Consider the following 21,905-nt stretch of genomic DNA (forward strand, 5'->3'; position numbering starts at 1 on the left):
GTCTTCCCCAATGTTGCGTCTAAGAAACAACATTTTTTGGCCAGATGTAAGTTTAGTTGGCCAGGCAACACTGAAGAAAATACAAAGATGATCAGAGATCCCAACATCTAAAGTACCAGTTATGGAGATGTCTAGGCCTTTTGAAATAACAAGGTCTGAAGTGTGACCATGATTGTGAGTAGGTACAGAAATGTGTTGTGTAAGCTCAAACACTGACAGTTGATCAGTGAATTGCATTGCATAACAGTCTTCTGTGTTATCAATGTGAATATTAAAATCACCACAAATGAGAATACAATCGTAGTTTGTCACAATAGTAGACAAAAACTCACCAAACTCAGAGATGAAACTTACTCTGTTCTGCGGAGGGTGGTAAATTGTGACCATTAGACAGGAGTTTGGTGGCTTCATTGCAATAGCTAGGTATTCAAAGGTGGAGTAAGTACCAAAAGAAACATCCTTACAGGGTAACACATGAGAAAAAAGAGCTGCCATGCCGCCACCTTTCTGATTGGAGCGAAAGCAATGTGAGAAGGAAAAGTCAGACGGTGATGCTTCAAGAAGTTCATAATTGCCTGAGGCATCCAGCCATGTTTCAGTGAGAAAGATACAGTTCAGCTTGTGGGTTGTGGTAATGTCATTTACAATAAATGTCTTCTTAGAGAGCGATCTAACATTAAAGAGTGCCATCTGTAGGCAGGGAGAAGAACTAGAATTTTCTAGGTCACTAAGACAGGGTTGGGGGTTGATAGGGTTCTCGATGTCTATGACATGAGAGGGAGGGCAAGGATCAGCAGGACCCAAATTTTTAGACCTGGGTATATTAACAGACTGCATAGGGTCATGCTGTTGAGATGTTTGTCAAAGTCTGCTAAAAGCAATAAACTGAATAAAATGAATAGTTAACTGCTGGCCTGATGGTGTGCACCCCTTTTTATTGGGGTGCACACCATCAGGCCTATAGAGACTAGAGTTTGTCCAAAATATATCAAAATTTGGTATGAAGTCATGTCCAGCCGCAGAGCAGAAATTATTGAGCTAGTTATGGAGACTATACAGCCTACTGAAGCGTTCAGATTCTCTGGAATTGAATGGAATCGGGCTAGACACAATACAGCGCTTACCCAAGCATTCTATGGTGAGACATAGAGTTTCAAGCTCTTCCTGAAGTTTGATCGAACTTCTGGCCATGACGTCATTCGTTCCCACATGAACGATGACAATGTTGACAGTAGGGGCCCGTCCCATTTCTCCCCCCTTAAAACTTCCACTTGGTTTTGATTGCCCTCAACATTAAAGCCCCCTCGACAAGGAATGTGGGGGTGAAGATCTTTCCCTATGAATTAGGACACCTCTATATGCAAATTAGCGTAGCGAACGTGCTCACCTACGTCCTGCACGCCTTGGCGTGTCTACCGGTAGTAGCCTGCTACTATTTTTTATTCAGGAACATGCCCGTTCCAGCGGTCGTTGTGTGGGCTGTGCTGGTTTATCTACGTCTGGTTAATCAACAAAGACATTCGTGTTCATGTGAACGTCAGAACACACATCCTAAATATTGACGAAACTACCCAGATTGATTTATAACATTATTTGATGGGCAGACTCTCTCAAAGCAATCAGCAGATATCCTGAACATCATCAGATTAGCCTGGTAAACCAGACCCTGGAATCTTTCAGATCAAGGGTCTGGCCACGAGTAATGAAAATGGCCCAATTCAAGGGGCGGCACCAAGCATGCATTTGAAACTCTCACTGCACGCAGTTGGATAACGCTACGACCAATCACAACAATTCATCAGTGTCAGTCATCAGTGTAGCTCGCCTTTGTCCCGCCTACACCGATTTGATTGGTCCCTCTCGCTCGAGAGATAGAAGAAATTTGGATCATTGCTCGTGGCCAGAGTATCTTGCGGGCACAATTCAAATTGTGCTCTCGCGAGAACTCTGGATTTCCAGGGTATCGTCAGATAGCTTCGTGAGATATTTTCTAACATTAGTGTTCAAAACTCAACAGTCCATCAGATGTGCATCAAACTAACATATTCCAACATATTTCGAAATTTTAATATGCTTATTTGCGAAAATATATGAAAACATTGACCTACTCACTGAGCTCGCACGGTATCCTGGGTAATTTCATCTCCCACTTCGTTTTTAAGCCTGCATTGGTATATTTTGAGGGTTGATTTTAAGGGGAAAATAGCACTTCCACTTGCTCCCTAAAGTAATGGGACACCCTAGCCCTACACGTGCACGCACAAAAACGAGGGTTAGGGCAAAAATCTAGGGGTAGGGGAGGTATTGGGACGGGCCCTAGGATGCCAGTCAAGGAGAGAGGGAATGAGGTTTGAAATGTCAATAACCTTACCACCAGGGAGAGAGTATGTGATTGCACCTGGTAGAATTAAGTGTCTAACAATCGAGTCACCAACAATCAAAATGTCTGGCTTGCAACAAATGTTACGGTCGCGATAGGTAGCTGTATTCGGTGGAAGTTGCAGACACCTAATGCTGTCTGAGTTAGCCGTTAGCAGACTCACATCAACATTATCCAGCATTATAAGCCTACCACATTTCACTGCTTGACTCAATTAAAACATATAGGCTTCTGAACACGGACATCACCATAGGTTACTTCAGTCACGTTGACAGTGGAAAGAACATTTATCTTATATGTGGTTTCCAGGCCCGGAGTGGGTAATCGGAAGAATCAGGAGAATTCCTGGTGGGCCGCTTCACTTTTGGGCCGGTCGAGGGGAAACTATTGACATTTGCCACGTTAATTTATCTTCTCTTAAAGTAGGCTACACACGTTCCGCATTCTATGCCTAACACCGCAGCCTCTGCATGGGTTGTTCTTCCCTCCCAAGAAGAGTTGGTTGGGTCCACATAGCCCGTCTTTCCTAAAAAGTTTTCTCAGATAGCCTACCAGCCGGGCCGGCCCTACCGTAGTGATAAGCGTCAGGGAGGATGGATGGTAGAAAGACGCCAAGAGGGACTGAAAAGGCCAGGAAAAAAGACGAAAAGTATTGGAAGAAAATGCTGCCAAATGTGCCAAACTTCCAATACATGAGGCTACATGATCAACGTATACTGTTTGCTCAGAAGTGGGTGTAGTAAAGGAGCAAATCACCAAACAACAACATGATAGCTGACCCATGCAGAAAAAAAAACATGTAAACAATACAGTAGTTCAATATGCCTCTTAGTGGAATTGTGGGAGACATTTCAAATGCTTTATTTCTTCCTTCCTGTTTTTGTTAACTTATCAACCTATCCTTGTGGAATAGTGGAATATTGGTAACCTATAATAAAAACTACAGGATAAGAGCTGAAATGTTGCCTTATTTATCCAATTTTCTACCACCACTAAAAAAGTGGGCCGGTCTTGGCCCTGAAACTGAAAAGTGGCCCCACTCCGGCCCTGGCCAAGCTCCCAGAATTTTTTTATTTTGAAGAGGACATAAGTGGCAACTGGTAAAGAGATATAGCCATCATTATTAGCGGCATAATTATTGGGCTAATATTGGACGTTGTAGCGTTGTCAACCTATTCGCAAGCAACATATTAAATTAATTAAAATATTGGCCTTTTTGTATCGTCCAATATGGCGATTCATAGACTTTGCAAATATTATGCAAATATTGATAACACAACTCAAGCTTGATCTGTGTATGCAGTAGGCCTAAAAACAAAAGTAGCCTCTGAGCAGTCCCCGCTGAAAATGATGAGCCCAAAATTAGCTAGGCCTACATGATTAGAGGGATAAGTAGCCTCCCAGATAGCAAAGAGGCTGGCGGACCACTGTCGGTCCATTGGGGGCATAGCTCGCGGTCCGCTGGCATTTTGCTCATTGGTTCTCTGGCGGGTTGCATACAAATTGCCCAATATGTTGCCACTATTGTTCTAAAATCGTTTTCATTTGTTCAGTTATACTTCATATATCATTTTTATTAACTTTTCTTAATATTCATGACAAGTTAAATTTAAAGAAATGGTGGTCCAATGGCGGACCACAAGTGGCACACCACCGGCGGCATTCCACCAGCGGTCCGCTATCTGACAATCTGATTTTGCTATCTGGGCTAGAGAGGACAATAGAGTAAACCATATGAATTAATATGAAATGTTGTTATTTAATGTAAGAAATAACCGTTATTTACTGTAAGAAAGAACAGTATATGACAGCTAGATGCCTGGTTTGCTCAGAAGTGGGTGTAGGCTAGTAAAGGAGTAAATCACCAAACAACAATATGATAGCTACCCATGCAGAAAAACATGCAAACAATAGTTCAGTATGCCTCTATGTGGAATTGTGGGATACATTTCAAATGCTTTATTTCTTTCTTCCTGTTTTTGTTAACTTATCAACCTATCCTTGTGGAATAATGGAATATTACTAAAAACTACAGGATAGTAAGAGCTGAACTGTTGATTTATCCAATTTCCACCACCACTAAAAAAGTGGGCCGGTCTTGGGCATGAAACTCCCGGGCTGAAAAGTGGCCCCACTCCGGCCCTAGTGGTTTCTGACAGTAATGAAGTTTGGTGCCAACATGTTTGTAGAAGCACAACCAGAGATGCAATTCCCTTTCTTTGCTTAGGAGTCATAGCCCATGTTCCACATTAATCATATCTTAGGAGTCATAGCCTTAGGAGTCAGAGCCCATGTTCCACGTTAATCTTTGCTTAGGAGTCATAGCCCATGTTCCACATTAATCTTTGCTTAGGAGTCATAGCCCATGTTCCACATTAATCTTTGCTTAGGAGTCATAGTCCATGTTCCACGTTAATCTTTGCTTAGGAGTCATAGCCCATGTTCCACGTTAATCTTTGCTTAGGTTCCCATGTTCCACATTAATCTTTGCTTAGGAGTCATAGCCCATGTTCCACATTAATCTTTGCTTAGGAGTCATAGCCCATGTTCCACATTAATCTTTGCTTAGGAGTCATAGCCCATGTTCCACATTAATCTTTGCTTAGGAGTCATAGCCCATGTTCCACATTAATCATTGCTTAACTCATTGAATGCCAAGCTGTTTTCGGAAGCTTTGTCTTAGAGTGCCAGCAATCTAGACCATTGTTGATGATTTTTGTACAGCCACAGCTGTACTGTGTTATAGCTATGAACACATACAATGGCTCGTTTGAAAGGTGAGACTTTAAGCTCTAGTGGGTTTCTTTTTATTTCTACACGCCTCTGTTCCTGAGAAATCCCAAGCTAAAGAGTGGCTAGTTTTCTTCAAAATCCCTGTTTTTTTTCTAAAAAATGGAGATATTGCGTCTTTTATGACCTGAGAAGTGTTGCCTGCAAAGTTTCTGGGAAGAGATCTAACGAGACCTGCCACCTAGTGATAAACCCACGAAAATAAATGACCTGATTTTGACCTGGCGTGCATGTCACTGATAGGCTAATCAGTGACTGATTCGAAACAAAGCGGCAACCATCAAAAGCTGAGTTAAGATAAAATGTCCAGATAAAATGTCCAGATCTTGCGTTTTCATGAGTTTTCGATCGTCATATATTTCATTTCCATTCATCACAGAGTTCCCAAAATCACATATAAGGTGTGTTAGAGTGTCTAGTTTCGTAATTAAAAAAAATGCTCAATGCATGGGAAGGAAAAACGTAATATTACGTTTTTGGCACTCAATGAGTTAATAGCCCATGTTCACATTAATCATTGCTTAGGAGTCATAGCCCATGTTCACATTAATCATTGCTTAGGAGTCATAGCCCATATTCCACATTAATCCTAGACTATCACAGCAAAAGGCAAAATATGTTTTTTGTTTGTTTGTTTGTGTGTTTGTTTGTTTGTTTGTTTGTTTTTCAGACTAGGTATACGTCGTCACACACACACCAGCAGACACTGATACATACCGGTAACACAAAACTAAATTGAGAATGCATGTGCCACGGACACGTTTTCAACTGCTAATTATTTTTTTGAATCACCTTCATGGTCCCTCTTGTCCAGACAAAGATGTGCTATTTAAATCTTAGTTCTACAGTAGCTATGATGAAAGACAAATCATCAAAACAGGAAAGACTGGATTATCCAAGCAATCTAAGCACACAGACACGAACACAGACACACACCTATATTCCTCTCTTCACTTTAGTCAGACCAGACACACACGCGACAGGATAGACCACGTGCACACACACAAACACAAGCTCGATGTTAGAGACCGGCGTCTATCTGTTGCCGTGAGCGTGCTGATTCCTTGCACTCTCACCATGGCACCGCTGAGGAGCTGCGTTCTGCTTGTGATTACTGCAGCTGTGTATGTGACAGGTAAGCCAAAACCTCCGGCTGATGATTTGATTCAAGGTACTGGTGTGTGTGTGTTCGTTCGTGTGTGTGTGTGTGTGTGTGTGTGTTTACTCAGATGTACGGCTGAATACATCGCTGATGTTCAGGGGAACAAGCATGGACACATGTGCACACACATCCACTTCACTGCAGACCAGACACTAGGCAAACTGCACTTTTCACACATGAGAATCTCTCTCTCTCATACACACACACACACACACAACACACACACACAGACAAAACACATGGCTCCACGGTGAGACAAAACACATGCACACATCTCATTGCCATATCCTTATGTTTTGTAAACCTTGTATGTGTATATGCTGTCAGGAAATTACCGACATTATTTTCCAAATAATGTACTGTTGTGAATACAGTATTTTACAGCCAACAAGAAAAAGGAAGCAAAACACAATGACCACCAGATGTACATGCAGTTTTGAAAAAGCTGACAGAAATGACTGTATTTCCAAAGAATGAAATTACTGACTACTATCAAATTATAAAGAAAATATATTACTGTGTGTGTGTGTGTGTGTGGGGAGGGGGCAGTTGGGCATGTATGTATTCATAGCCCTATAGACCCTTTCAACTGCAGAAACAAACATGTGTGTTCTTAAGGCATTTCCGGAGGAACAGTAAACAACACTGAGCTATGGAATATGGGGACAAAAGACAGGGTTTATGTAAAGTCGACTTTTTGTAGAACATTACGCTAAAGTCCAATTCATTTTCATTTCAAAGTATCTGCATTGGTTCTGAACATTTCAACGGGAAAACCTAGGAACAAATTGAAAGGGTCTATACCTATATAGAGAGTATATCTATTCACAGGCCTATTAGGCAATGATCGGATGGTGTTCAGTAAAGTAATGAGTGTTTGTACATTAGGACTGAGAGTGAATAAGTGGTGAATAAGTGTGCCATTTTCAAGTTGTGTTTGAAAAACAAATTCAAGTTACCTTCTGTTATATTTGTGTGTGTTAAGTAGAGAATTGTGTGTTAAGTAGAGAATAGTGTGTGGTGTTTTGCGTGTGTTTGGTTTACCCTTGCCTAACCCTAGTGCCTTCCATGCAGCGCTGCGTGGAAGATGACGTTTGGGGCTTAAAACACCAAAAGGCATCTAACACTGATAATTACAGTATGGTTTTGCAGATTTGGTGTGGGGTTATGGTGTTTGAAATACATGTTTAGAAAATTGTGTGACAAGCAAAGATTTAGTGTGTAAGCAGTTGAAAAACACTGTAATCATTGTCCACTGAGAGTAACTTCTGCAATATTCTAGTGAAAGCCTTGTTGGCTACTGCATTGACAGGTAATGAGGAAGCTAATGAGGAAGGAACCTTATAAAGAATGAAGGATTGTGAGTCCTTAGGTGTTGTTGTCCTTAAAGTTAAAGGCTACCAGTAAAGGCTTAAAGACATGCATGGATAGACTAGTTGTCTTGTTGACAAGATAGCTCTTCTATAAGGAACTCTAGTCAAGATGGTGACAAAACTGGTCTGAAAATACACACACACAAATATTGTATGCAAGAAGACATGCTAGTATTAAATTTGGGTATAACCTAACATGTTGAGAGAGAGAGAGAGAGAGAGAGAGAGAGAGGGAGAGAGAGAGAGAGAAAGACTCACTGAGAACTGAGCTGGGCACACAGAGTGAAACTGACATAGCTTCAGAGTACAGAGTGACTGTGTCTCTTTCTCCTGGCAACAACTGTCATGGTTACAGGGTACTGAAAGGGTGTTAGTCTATGGGCTGAGGGAGTTTGATTGATCTAGGTGTTTTTTTCTTCCTATACTGCTCAGTGTGTGTTTGTGTGTGTGTGTGTGTGCGTGTGTGTGTGTGGAAACTTGTGTGTGTTTAAACTGAAGGTCAATATGTGAATCAGCTTCACACACACACGCACACACACACGCACACACACACACACACACACACCGCTGTCAAAATCTGCATACACCAAAACAAATCTTATCTCTCAATTTATTTGCCTTTTTTTATTTTTCTATCTGCAAGGTTGCGTCATCAGATTTAAACTATGAAAGTTGATTCATTATAACTTACAGTCTACTTGATGAATGCAGAATAAGGTTGAAATGATACAGCCATTAATGGACTCAAAACATTGTTTTCGAGAACTGGGAAATGTCAAGCTTCAACTCTATATTTCTGGGGGAATTTACAGTATGTCATTGATTGGATTGGATTGGATTATGTCCTAGTGGGGCAATTTAGCCCACAACAAGTCGTCGCAACAACCAATACTTACAAAATCATATCAAATAATAAATAATGGCATAAATACACACACAATAGCACTGGTGATGAAATGTCACATTTGTTCCTGTAAGAATGATTATATAGACTGTTACAGTTTTTTCTGATTGCTTAAGCACATTTTTTGTAACTATGGCTTTTTTTGCAAAACTCTACACACAAATGGCAAAACCTCTCACCCAATCAGCAAAACATTGTAGTTCTCTTGCAAAAGCTAACACACCTTGCTTAACTCTTCACACCTTCGTAAAAATGGTGTTTTCGTATCTAACAGTAAACACAAGCCATCACAATAGTAAGCACACAATGTGCCAACAACACACTGATGGTATGAATAAAAAACACATCTGGCTTTTGCTTTCTCTGTGCACAAGGTAGACTATGTCAGTTTGAGGTCATACTTTTGTCATAGTTCTGTAAACATACAGGGATCCCAACTTCAAGTATTAGTGTTTATTTACACACATCAAAACAAACACAAGTGTGTTTTTCCAAGTCAAATCACAAAATAGCATTTCACTGAGACAAAACAAATCAGTCTACATCGGGTCGTCTCTCTCAAAATTCTGTCTACATCACATGCAATGTCCTAGTCCAAGGCACCGGGAAAAATGTATTCTGGAATGACGTATCCAGGCCTGACATGACAATATCCCCACATGTAGACTGTTTTTTTTGTCTGTTTTTTTCTCTTCTCACTCTTCCTGCTCACTCCATTGTACCCATTGTACATTACCTGTGGCTTATTTATAGTGCTTAGGCTGATTGCAAAGTGAACTAATTATCTAAAACAGTTTTCACATGAGAAAGTGTGCCAGAGAGTTGGCAAAATAGTGTAAATAATAGCCATTGTGCCTACAGTTGTGCAAAGTGTGTGTTACAAAATTGCAAACTGAGTGCAAAGCAGTGTTTGTGCTTTTAGTTTTGCGAACTCAGTGAGTGGTTTTGCCATTTGTGTGTAGAGTTTTGCAAAAAAAGCCATAGTTACAAAAAATGTGTTTAAGCATTCAGAAAAAACTGTAAGTGCTCTCCCCAATCCCAGACTTTTACATTGCATGCTTGTTTTTAATGGATGCAAAACAGCTCGGCTATTGCTGAATGTCAATGGAGGGACGAATGAAGCTGTCACCCCGACCAGGCAACCCCATGTATTCTAAGTAAATGCAGACATATCGGTTTTTATACTATATTTTATGCAGGTGAGACATGGAAAAACAGTTTTAGAAAGATGAGTTTTGCCATGTTAACATATAGAGACTGACGGCCTGTGGGTCATGAAGGGCACTTATTTGGATGTGTGGTGGCCTTACCCATGTAAAAACGTAAAAAGTGAAATAACATTTTGTCCTATAGAAACATTATATCAATGGAAACATGTATTGTTCTAGTTATATAAATGGCATAGTGCATGGTATTTCCATAACCGCGAGATATGTGCTTCATGATGACGTTGTTAACAGACCAAGACGTATAGCAGCAATCTATCTGAAATAACACCTATTTGAATAGGCTAGCCTAGGCCTACCATTCATGATTGTCACATACCGTATTGAAGTTGTGGGAAGTAAACATAGCTTAAACTGTATGTTTAAACTGTATTTCGAGTTTAATGTCGGCATTTCGACTTTAAAGTCGACACGTGTTACCTGTTTTTCTGGTTGTATTCTATTAATGAAAATGAGAAATCAAGACATAAATGTATATATATATAAGTATATAACAACAATAACAACAACAACAACATTAATGCTAATAATGATGTAAGAGGGAGTATCGTAGCCTAAGGAGATAATTTGTGCTTAATTCGTGTTTAAGGGCAGAGTAATTAACATGCAACAATGACTTCTTTCGTGAGAATTATTGTGTTCAGCCGCAGTCGCTCACCTTAGATTGTACATAAACCTACTCGGAATAAGTACGATGACGCTTTAAGATAGACCTTCAGTTAACCCTCCTTTTATTGTGCGCATACATTACCTACTAGGAATAAAGTGTGATGACTGACCCTTTACAGACCTCAGGTGTGCCATCAGGAGGTCTGTGTACCACACTTCACACTTGAAGCAAAAGAAAGAGATAAAGAGAAAGAAAAAAGAAAGAAAGAAAGAAAGAATGAATGAACAAAACACAGTATGCAGGCTGTGACGCAACACAACATTTTTGATCTTTTCCCAGCAGCAATGTCATTGTCTTGTCATACACGGCAAAGGTGCGTGCGTGCATTTGTGTGTAATGTTCTTGGCTCTTTGTCAACATTGTTAAACCCTACCTGTGGAATTATGATGAATATCACATAGTGACTCACACACAATGAATTGTATTGTTTTGGTCCTGGTCTTAGACGGAATCAGGTCAACTGACAGGAGATCTGAATACTGTTCCTTGTTGTGCTGCCAGCATATATAACTATTGGGTTAGGGATTTATATCTCTTTACTGATCATAGTGACTGTGCTTCCGGTGTTAAGCTAATCTTGTGGAAATAGCTAGGCGCTAACAACACATGGTCAGGGGTTTAGAACGCATAGGGCGCACATGCAGGCTCATGGGAAATGATTGTACATGACTGTACCGCAATTGAAGTGGCTTTGGAAAGAAACATGTACGTTAGGGTGACCAGACGTCCCTGGTTTCCGTGACCTGTCCCCGGCTGGAGCTGACCCCAGAAAATGGTTTTCACTGTGACTGACAGACCCGAAAATGGAATAAAAAGAAAGAAAGAAAGAAAGAAAACACTGACGTACTGTATAGTTGATAAGCTATTTTCTGAAAGTATATAACCCGAAGATGTGATTAAAACATGCGTTTAGACATGTCCCATCCCCCTAATTGTTTGGTTGCCTATGCATATTACATTGGGTATGGGAAAATCTGAGTTTTGCCCTGTATACTATGAAGGGACCCTCCAAACCATATATTTTCTGAGAACTTTTGACAAGATTTGGGAAAGATTCTTAAAAGACTGTAGTCTTTTTTTATTTATTTTTTTAAGTATATTTTTGTTGGCCTTTTTATGCCTTTAATGAGACAGGACAGTGGAGAATGACAGGAAGTGAGTAGGAGAGAGAGTTGGGGGGGGGGATCCAGAAAGGACCATGGGGCGGGAATCGTACCCAGGTCGCCGGCATATGGTGCAGGTGCCCCAGCTATGCGCGCCATGGCCAGGGGCAGTAGTCTTTTGAAAATGCCCCCTACGCATGCTTTACTCAAAAGACTACAGTCTTTTAAAAATCTTCCCCAAATCTTGTGAAAATCATATGGTGTAAGGAGGCCTTAATTCTGGCTGATACCTGTTCATTACAGCTGATTTTCAAAGTTACCAATGTTCTTGATCTCAGCTACTTTGTGATCAGAGAAGAAAACAGACAAGAAACTTGTTAAGGACTGTTCGTTATTTATTGAAGGGGCCACCGGAGGAAAATAGGGGAGTGCCATGTTGGAGGGTCATTGAAAAATGTCTTGCAGGCAAGGGAGGGTCATGCAACTTTTGACCGAAGCACTCAAAATCCCTCCGGTGGCCCCTTTTATAAATAACGAACAGTCCCTTAATCACTTCCCTTGCAATTTAGGAGAACTAGGCTAAGATAAACTGCTTTATGAATTGTAAGGGCAGTGTCCCCGTTTTAAACATGACATGTTTTAGAGGTATTTACGCTTCTGAACTGAAAATGTCCCCGGATTTTGTCTCAGAAATCTGGTCACTTTAATGTAAACGTACCACAACTATTGTAAATGTAGATGCACACAGTTATATGTAAGTGGAAGAGAGGGAAAAAGTCTAAGTCCATCTCTCATAGACACACAAATGAATATCATCTGCTATCTGACGTTACATGCAATAACCTTTCTGCTTCCTTTGCCTTGCAGAAACCCAGGCTCAGACGGCAAGCGGTAAGGGGCAAATCTTTCCTGACCATACTCCACCTGTCTGCTATTTTCAATCGATAGTGCACACCTTTGCTCGGATGTTATGGCTCATAGTGGCCAGAGGTTGAACTGGGGTGTTCACTGTAAAAGTACATTGGCAGAGGGACAAGGCAACAGAAACATAGTGATACATCTGTGTTAAATAATTCTTCAGCAACTACACAGTATTGATTGCAAGATTGTCACTGCAAGATGTTTTGTATATGAGAGAATATGCACTGGTTTTAATTGTATACTAATTTTGTACACACATGTTGCTAGATTGTTAATCTGTTAAATTGTTAATTCAGTAAAACGAGCCTGTAATCTAGTTAAATGAGAGCATGATTTAGTAAAACGAGCACAAAATTGATTAAAGTGAGCGCACAATTTAGTAAAATGAGCACACCATTTTGTAAAGAGCTCACATTTTCTTGATATACAAAAAAATTCTTTCAGTGACATCTCCTGGGCTCTGTACACACAACCCCAAATCAGTTGGGACGTTGTGTAAAATGTGAATAAAAACAGAATGTAATAATCTGTAAATCTCGTAAACTCATATTTAGTTACCAAAAGGACACAGACAACATATGCTGAAAATGACAAATTTGACTATTTCATCGAAAATATATGTTCATTTTGAATTTGATACCAGCAACACGTTTCAAAAAAAGTAGAGAATCCAAATAGGGATAGAACTGAAAAACAATATTGGATGGCCGTGGTCTTTTGGACCTCAGATGGCACTGCATTAAAACCAGACCTGTTTCTAAGAACATCATTGTATGGGCTCAGGAAAACCTTATTGTCTATGAGTATGTTGATACTCAATTCAGAAATGCTAGAGTAAACTTTACCATGCAACAGTCAAAATTGTATTTAGACATGATACAGAAATACTCTTATCTGGGCCTGAGCTTGTTTAAAATGGACTGAGGTAACGTGGAAAAATGTCCTTTGGTTAGGCCAATCAAAACATCTTGCACATCTGGCAAGGCACAATCAATTCGGAATGATGTATACAGGTTTTGAACAACATATACTCTCATCCAGGCAATGCGTTTTTCCAGGGAAGACCTTGAATATTTCAGGAAAACAATGTCAAAATGAATTCTGCACATATTTAAAAAGAATTTCTCCATAGAGGTCCAGATGCTAAAATGTCTTAGGTCCAGACCTGTCAAATTAGGTGCATCATGGAATGAAAAACATGATTAAGAATACCTCATACTGTTGAGCAACTCAAAATCCTATATCGGGCAGGAATGGGATCATGATCACCTAAAATCCAAAACTGTGAAACCAATGCTGATTCATCATGTGAAAGAATGAAAATATGCATCAATACATCAGTAATTAATTGGTCATTCATAATTCATACATTCATTTTGTTGAGTGTCAGTCTGTCAGCTGATAAATTAATGTGTTGTTTCCATCAGAGTGTGGAATAGCCCCGCTCAACACTCGCATCGTGGGGGGTTTGGACACCCTCGCGGGCAGCTGGCCCTGGCAGGCCAGTCTTCACCTGAATGGGAGACACATCTGTGGCGGGACCCTCCTCAATAGCCAGTGGGTCATGACCGCAGCCCACTGCATACGCAGGTAAGAGTCCAGCCAGTGTGCTCACGGAACAGCTCCTTAATCAGCCAGTAGCCCCAGCAGGCTTATAGTGGCTGCTCTGGATGCTGTTGGTGGTACCAGAGCGCCCTCTCCTGGTAAAGCACCATTTATGCAGGTTGTCCTTTTTTTCCTGAGCCTAATATAATTTTTGAAATGCAGTAGCCTAGGCTTCATGGTTTTATTGTGCCAGTGGTGGGAGTGTGAGAAGATGTTTTTTTTTTCCATAAAGACGAAATAATTACTTCAAATTATGTATAAAAATATATTTAAAAAACACACGGTCACTTAAGTTGAATTTAAACAAGTTTCTCTTGGGAAAAAACACGCAAAACAGTGCAATGTAAAATATGTAGGCCTACTTTACTGCTGGTCATAATGGAGGTACTTGGAGAGCCAATTGTTTCCTGAGGTGGTAGCCTACTCATTGTGAAAAGTTGGAGAACCACTGGACTAAATGATAGTAAATTGTCTGTATCCACTAGACGGTTGCAGGCAGTCCTGATCTAACGATTAGAGCTGGCTGTGATTGATCTGGTGTTTATTTCGGATGGGCCCCACTCTATCTCTCTCCTTCTCCATCAGCCTTACTCTAGCCAACTGTAGGCTTTACCTGGGCCCCACTCTCTCTCTCTCTCTTCTCCATCAGCCTTACTTAAGCCAACTGGAGGCTTTACCTGGGCCTCTCTCTTCTCCATCAGCTCCATCTCCATCGGCTCCATCAACCCATCATCAGGGTTGCCGGTTCGAACCCCGACCAGTAGGCACAACTGAAGTGCCATTGAGCAAGGCACCTAACCCCTAACTGCTCCCCGAGCGCCGCTGTTGTTGCAGGCAGCTCATTGTGTGTGCTTCACCTCACTGTGTGTTCATTGTGTGCTGAGTGTGTTTCACAGTTTGGGATAAATGCAGAGACCAAATTTCCCTCACGGGATCAAAAGAGTATATATACTTATACTCTCCTCCATCAGCCTTACTCTAGCCAACTGGAGGGTTTACCTGGGCCGGCAGGTGCAGTCCGGGAGCAACCCCAACGAGCAGAGCCTCTCCATTATTCGCATCGTCACTCACCCGCAGTACAACAACACGCTCTTCAACAACGACGTGGCTCTTATGCAACTCAGCACCAGCGTCACCTTCACCAACTACATCCGCCCCATCTGCCTGGCCAACAGCAGCAGCACCTTCCACAACGCCACCTCCTGCTGGGCCACCGGATGGGGCAACATCGGCAAGGACGGTAAAGATAGAGAATGTCTAATAAGGGCTCTGGTAAAGACTAGGACTGCTCACAGTGCTGAACATCAAGTACCTACGTATAGTGCACTATGTTAGCTAATAGTGATAGGAATAGCTACGTATTCACTATATAGTGCACTATGTTAGCTAATAGCAGAGAATGTCTAATAAGGGGAGAACTTTCACTTTCGGAACGCTTCCGGTGTGGTACTGCATCTAGGGGCGCTCGCGGGCGAGTCCAGAATGAATGGAGGTCTATGGAGCTGTACCCCTCAAAATCCACTTTTCTCGGGATATCATTTTTTTTCAAGTAATTTGAATATTGTATTCGAAAGGGGAGGCAAAGACAATACAATTGGTTAAAAAAAAATCTGAGGGTTTCAGTTAAATAGGTGAAAACAATAAATTTAGCCATGTAGCTCCATAGGATATCATGTATTTTGGACTTGCCCGCGATCGGCATGTAGGTGAACTAGATAAGACTAGACATAACACACAGAGCTAGCGAACCTAGTTCTTAAATCTAACAAGTTATGCCTTTTACAACAAGCTTTTGCAAATCAAGAAATATTTGTGGATCCCCTCTGCGCATATACAAATATTATTGAGGCAAATTTAGCTCCATATCTCTCTACCTCTCTCTCTCTATCTCCATCTCGTTCTCTCATCTCTCTTTCTCTCTCTCTCGCTCCATCTCTCTCTCATCTCTTTCTCTCTCTCTCGTTCCATCTTTCTCCATCTCTCTCTCTAGTGTCCCTGCCTGCGCCTCAGACGTTGCAGGAGGTGGAGGTGCCGGTGGTGGGGAACAGACAGTGCACCTGCCAGTACGGACCTGAATCAAATGGAATCATCACATCGCAGATGATCTGTGCCGGCTCCTCAGGCAGGGGAGTTTGTCAGGTATGGACATGCGTACCACACACAGCACTACAGACACGCACGCACGCACCCACACACACACACACACACACATAAATGCACACACACACACACACACACACACACACACACAACACCACCCCACCACGACCATGTACACTCACACACCGCCACCAACACCACACATGCACGTACGCACATACTGTACACCATACCTGTCAACACTCCCATTTTTCCCGGGTTCTCCCGTATTTCAAGGTCATCTCCCGGCACCCTCCCGTTTTGTTATTTCCCCCGGAAAACTCGCGTAAGTTGCATGGCCATCAAACTTCATTTTAAAATCATTGATCCATTCATTTTTTCTATTAGTCTGACATCTCCCAGGTTGCCAGATTGTGTATGAAATACACCCTACACATACATGATCACTTAGTTTCAATTTCAACCGTTTTGTCATAGGCTAAAACCTGGCAACCCAAAACCCAAATAAGGGCGGGTGCCGACTCTAACGCCTGAGTCTCGTCAGAAGCAAGCGGGCCAGTTGAATGGCCTACTCCAGAACTAGCTGTTGTGAAATTGTTGGGAATTTAATTGATTAACACATCACATAAACTGTTATTGAGTGTTGATACACTGAACTTGTGTCCTTGGAACCAAATCTGACAGCAAGCAGCTTTGGAGTTTTGGAGTAGGCTGCAGGAAGGCAGCTGGTGGATACGTAAGGTAATGGTAAGGTGAAAGCAACGACCGAAATGCAGTGTTGAAACACGTGTATGAAACGTATTAAATATGCAAACACTGATCCGGTATAAACACTGACACCCCCCCGAAAAAAAATATCCCGTTTTTGGAAAGCTAAATGTTGAGGGGTATGCGGTACACACACACCACCACACATGCATGCACACACACACCACCTCACATTCACACACACACACACCACCGCACATACAGTACCTACAGGCCAGTGTTTGTGTGTGTGTGTTTAGGGAGATTCTGGGGGACCCCTGCAGTGTAAACAGGGGTCTCAGTGGATCCAAGCCGGCCTGTCCAGTTTCGGGGTTCCCTGTGCCACCGCACAGTTCCCAGAAGTCTTCGCCCGTGTCTCTATGTTCCAGCAGTGGATCACGGATACCGTGGCGGGGACGAGCGTGGGCTTTGTGAACTTCAGGTCGTCAGGGAAGGACGGCGACAGCAGTTTTGTGTGCAGCAGCACGTCCACGTTGCCAGGGAGCTCCTCCGCTGCTCTCCGCCGCGCCCCTGCGGCCGTCCTGCTGCTTCTCATGTCTGGACTCTGGCTCATCGAGAGCGGCTCATTAGACAGCTGAAGGCAGTGAGGCCTTCCGTTTCGGACACTGACTCCAACTCCCAGCATCCTGTCTGTTTCTGCTATCTCACTCACTGACTTTAACTCCCAGCATCCTGTCTGTTTCTGCTATCTCACTCACTGACTTTAACTCCCAGCATCCTGTCTGTTTCTGCTATCTCACTCACTGACTTTAACTCCTGGCATCCTGTCTGTTTCTGCTATCTCACTCACTGACTCCAAGTCCCAGGATCCTCTCTGTTTCTGCTCTGTATCACTCACTGACATAGACTCCCAGCATCCTGAGAATAATACAGATGAAAGGTTCCACACGAAAAGTGGAAAGTTCTATGAAGGGTCATTTTAATCACACACATGGTCACACACACAGACAATCTCTCTCTCTCTCTCTCTCTCTCTCTCTCTCTCTTCTCTCTCTCTCTTCCTCTCCCTCTTTCTCACAATGTTGAATAAAGCAAAACGGTGTGGACGGACCCTATTTAAGTGGGTTCTTAGTAGTTCTAAGGGTTCTAAGAGACTGTGGAGGCAGTGTGAGACACTGCCTGGTTGTTGCAATTATTTCAGTCTGTTTTGTAGCTCTGTGATAAATCATTATCATTAAAATATTCCTGTATGGCTGTGTGTCTGGACTGAATGATGACCAAATGTGACACATCAGAGACGAGCATTTTTAGAAGCACATAACTCTGTGAAGCAAGCCAGTGTTGAAAAACTGTCTTTATCACACACTAAAACTCATGCCGTTTCAAGACGGAGAAGCAATGACATTGTTTTAGTGCTGCCCTCTGCCTCTCCTGTCTGTAGTCTACACAGACCACCTGTCCAAAACAGTTTAGAGGCCCTTTATCACTAAGAGGCCGTTTACACGACACCGCCGGGTGGATTTTCTCTTACCGCTTTCACACCTTTAACGACTCCGGCAAGAAAAAACCTTGCGTGTACACACAGAGGTGTAACCGGCTAAATGTGCTGTAGTGCATATGCCAGACCAGTCGATGGCGCCGCTGTGCAGAAGCTTCACGATAATTTCGCGTGAATCGCGTAGAAGAAAACATTGTTAAAACCGTTTGTTAAGCCAGAGAATGTCTAATAAGTGCTCTGGTTAAGCAGTCGCATGAAATAAGGAGAATACAGACAATTCAGTTTTCAATTCAACTATTAAACTAATAAAGTTAATTTTCAAGGTATGTGACTGCTATGTGAAATTTCAAATGCTTAGCCTACGCATTGCATTAGGTCTGAGCACCACTGGAGAAAACACTAACATGCAGTAAGCTAATGTTTAATAAGTTAAGCTAACGTGTGCTTCTAACTTAGCCACTAAAGGCTGATAGGCTACATTGTGCACATAAATCATGACAGGGGAAAGAAAAACATTTTAATATGATAAATAAATGGTTTCGTCATAAAGTTGCCGGCTTCAAGACCTACAGGCGCCTACACGCGAAAAGTTAGCCATGGGTTTCAAAAGTTCCCACCGGAAGCCGGTTTCAAAGCTATCGGTTTCAGTCTCCTAAACTGCCGGCGTCGTGTACATGCAAGGCGTAACCGTTAACAAAACCTCACCGGTTTCACAAAAAACTGCGTCGTGTGCACGGCCCCTAAGTGTGTGCAAGGAGGACATTGATTGACCTTCTGTGTCCCTGGGGTGAGTGAAACTCCAAAAGGATTTCTACATGGTTGTGTGGCTGCACCGAATAATAATAGAATGTAACACTCAAAATGGAAATGAGGTGAAATAGGAGAAGAGAGGGGGAGGTGAAGAGAAGAGGGGAAGAAAGGAGAAAAGGAGAGAAGGAAGGAGAGGAGTATGGAATAGAAGGCAAGAGAAGAGAAGAGAGGGAAAAGGAAGAGGAGAGAAGAGAGGAGAGGAGTATGGAATAGAAGGCAAGAGAAGAAAATAGAGGGAAAAGGAAGAGGAGAGAAGAGAGGGAAAAGAGAAGAAAGGAGAAAAGAGGAATGATGACAGGAGAGGAGAAAGAAGAAGAAAGAAGACAAGGGGAATGGAGTGATGACAGGAGAAGAGAAAGAATACAAGAGGAATGGAGACAAGTGAGGAGATGGAAGAGTAGGCAAGAGAAGAGAGACGAAGAGGAAGGAAGGGAGACTATGTAGAAACAGTGAGGATGCAATGGAGCCAAGTTGGGGTCAAAGTTGACAAACTGTTGTTATTACTAAAGAGAGGGAGAGATGGAGACATAGGGATGTTTGCATTCATACCTAGACAACCAGCCTACTTCCCCATTCAGAGCAACCCACACACTGAGGGCCAGATGTACTAATGCTTTTGCGCCCACTTCAGGCGTATTTGTAGGCTATTGCAACGTGCGCGTAAAAACATGGTGAGGTATGTACAAACAGGCTGCACTGAGGGGGATAAATGACTGCTTGTCGCGGTAACTGAGAATATCAAAATGCGCTTTTCCGTGTCATGCCAGCGAATGTCTAATAAACCTCTCCGGAATAAGTCCCGCCTCCAAAACAGCCATGTCCACCCAACTTCCGGGCGTCGAATGTCTATGGGAAATAACATGGCGTTTCAAAATATCATACCTGTCAAACATCTGTAGGTGGCGAAGTAGAACAAAATGGTGGACCGTTTGGCCTACACACTTCTGCCATCTAGTTTCCACTGGATTTTTTGATCAACTTTAATCATCAGAACACATGGAGCCCAGTATGTGGTTCCCCCGCAACAATGCTTGTGCATCACCCCTATTTGCGCCCTTGGCATCAACATAACCCCATTTAGCGCTTACACAGTTCCCAGTTAGTTAAAAAAAAACAACTAAGAACGTCCAGATTTAGCTTTTAAATAGCTTTACACAGTGCAGTTTCATTCTGGGCATGTACTGACGATGCCAGACTTCATTCTTCATATTATATGTTAGTGTACCATGGGTTTGAAGCCGTTATTTTAAGGTAATAGAGCTGCATTGGGTAATAGAACTGCATTGGGTTGCTTTAAACCCTGTGGCACTCAGTAAGATTGGTGGTTAAATTGTACCACTTGACAAGTTCAGTTGTGACTTCTTGAGTACATCTCTGATACAGTAGGCAGGTCAGCATTGTTGATCTGTTGACTGTGTGCAGATCAATGGCATGTCTCGTAGAGAGAGAGAGAAGCTGTTGCTCTCAAACACTGTCCACTTTATCAACACAGTCAGTGTAGTGATGAAGGAATAGATTAAATAGACAGATATGTAAGGTTTGTGATGTCATTCTCCCTTTGAAGAGTATTTTTTTAGTATTTTCAAAATACAAATTTTATTTTGATATGTGGCATTGGCTACTGTATTTTGCAGTTTATTTTGATACTTAAAATTAGGGTATTTGATATTTTATTTGAAAATAAATTTTTGCCCAACCCATGCCATAGCATCAGAGGTCATTGACCACATTTACTAGCCTAGAAGTCTAGACGCGCCCCTAGTGGCAGCCAGGGCTAGTCTAGCAACTCTCCGTTGGCTTGTGAGCTCCAGAAATCGAAACTCAATCAGGCCAATGAAATCGTGGTGGGCTTAAAATAATGATTGATGGCAGAGTTGCAACGGTTTGACTTCCCTGCTACTTTCCCTGCTACTACTTTGAATTCCCTGCTACTTGAAAAAAAATAAGATGGATGTTGCTGCTGGTGAACAGTGTGACACGAGTTAAGCTTTTATTATGTTGGCAAACGTTTGAACTAGCCAACTAGCTCGCTGGTGGGAAACGATGGGACTCATAAGCTGCCGCTGTCCCATTGCGTGCAGAGGGAATTTGAAAGACAACTGATTATCCCGCCCCTCGGACTGAACACTGCGAACGGTGAGTGCCCAGACCCTACATTTTAATGTGGGTCTGGCTCGCCAGGCTACACATTTACCACTGAGGTGAGTATTTCCAACTATGCGTCAGTGACAAAATGTCACAATAAAATAAATAAATGTATATCAAGTATATCAAGTGGGTATGATTTTACCTTCTGCACCTACAGAACACAAGACACAGAAGCACATATTGGAAGAAAGGTACTTTATTCCACGGCCTATTTATGAACAATAAACCACAGAGGTACTCTCCTACGAAAACAAAACAAAAAATGTATTGTTAAGAAAAATAAGGAACAGTTGAAGGGATTTTTGACAGGATCAGGAACGCAGGAGCGTCGTGACAGGGAATGGAGGCAGATGTAATCCGGATCCTCAGGGAGACGAGACGCGAGACCAGGCAGGTGGTCTACGGGTCTCTCTCGCTCTCATGCCAAGGCAAGAGGGCCGTGACTTGACCACCAAGAAGGGAAGACGGTATTTTCACACATATCTGGAACCTTCTGGTGTGTGGTCT

At 42.2% G+C, this 21,905-nt stretch overlaps 2 protein-coding genes across 2 annotated transcripts in view; one reads left to right on the forward strand and one right to left on the reverse strand.

Annotated features, from left to right (window-relative positions):
• Nucleotides 1–6,141: 6,141 nt before the first annotated feature.
• Nucleotides 6,142–18,194, forward strand: zgc:123217 (uncharacterized protein LOC641414 homolog). The gene is made up of 6 exons (XM_048245866.1): nt 6,142–6,305; nt 12,476–12,499; nt 13,957–14,119; nt 15,106–15,374; nt 16,125–16,273; nt 17,242–18,194. The coding sequence occupies exons 1-6, from the start codon at nt 6,248–6,250 to the stop codon at nt 17,578–17,580; spliced, it is 1,002 nt and encodes a 333-aa protein (XP_048101823.1). The 5' UTR covers nt 6,142–6,247; the 3' UTR covers nt 17,581–18,194.
• A 3,384-nt stretch (nt 18,195–21,578) lies between these two features.
• aldoab (aldolase a, fructose-bisphosphate, b) overlaps nt 21,579–21,905 on the reverse strand; it is an 8,823-nt gene continuing 8,496 nt past the window's right edge. The window contains 1 exon segment of the mRNA XM_048245498.1: nt 21,579–21,905. This exon segment is cut by the window's right edge and continues 140 nt beyond it. The gene's annotated coding sequence lies outside the window, so the exon portion shown is untranslated.

The sequence above is a fragment of the Alosa alosa genome, chromosome 6, assembly GCF_017589495.1.
Source record: "Alosa alosa isolate M-15738 ecotype Scorff River chromosome 6, AALO_Geno_1.1, whole genome shotgun sequence".
NCBI classification, from domain to species: domain Eukaryota; kingdom Metazoa; phylum Chordata; class Actinopteri; order Clupeiformes; family Clupeidae; genus Alosa; species Alosa alosa.

What these genes read in the sequence shown, in the direction of transcription:
- zgc:123217 (XM_048245866.1), top strand. Translation starts at nt 6,248, where the DNA reads ATGGCACCGCTGAGGAGCTGCGTTCTGCTTGTGATTACTGCAGCTGTG. An exon ending in GGGCAACATCGGCAAGGACG is followed by an intron (nt 15,375 to 16,124) that starts GTAAAGATAGAG and finishes CTCTCTCTCTAG; the next exon opens with TGTCCCTGCCTGCGCCTCAG. An exon ending in CAGGCAGGGGAGTTTGTCAG is followed by an intron (nt 16,274 to 17,241) that starts GTATGGACATGC and finishes GTGTGTGTTTAG; the next exon opens with GGAGATTCTGGGGGACCCCT.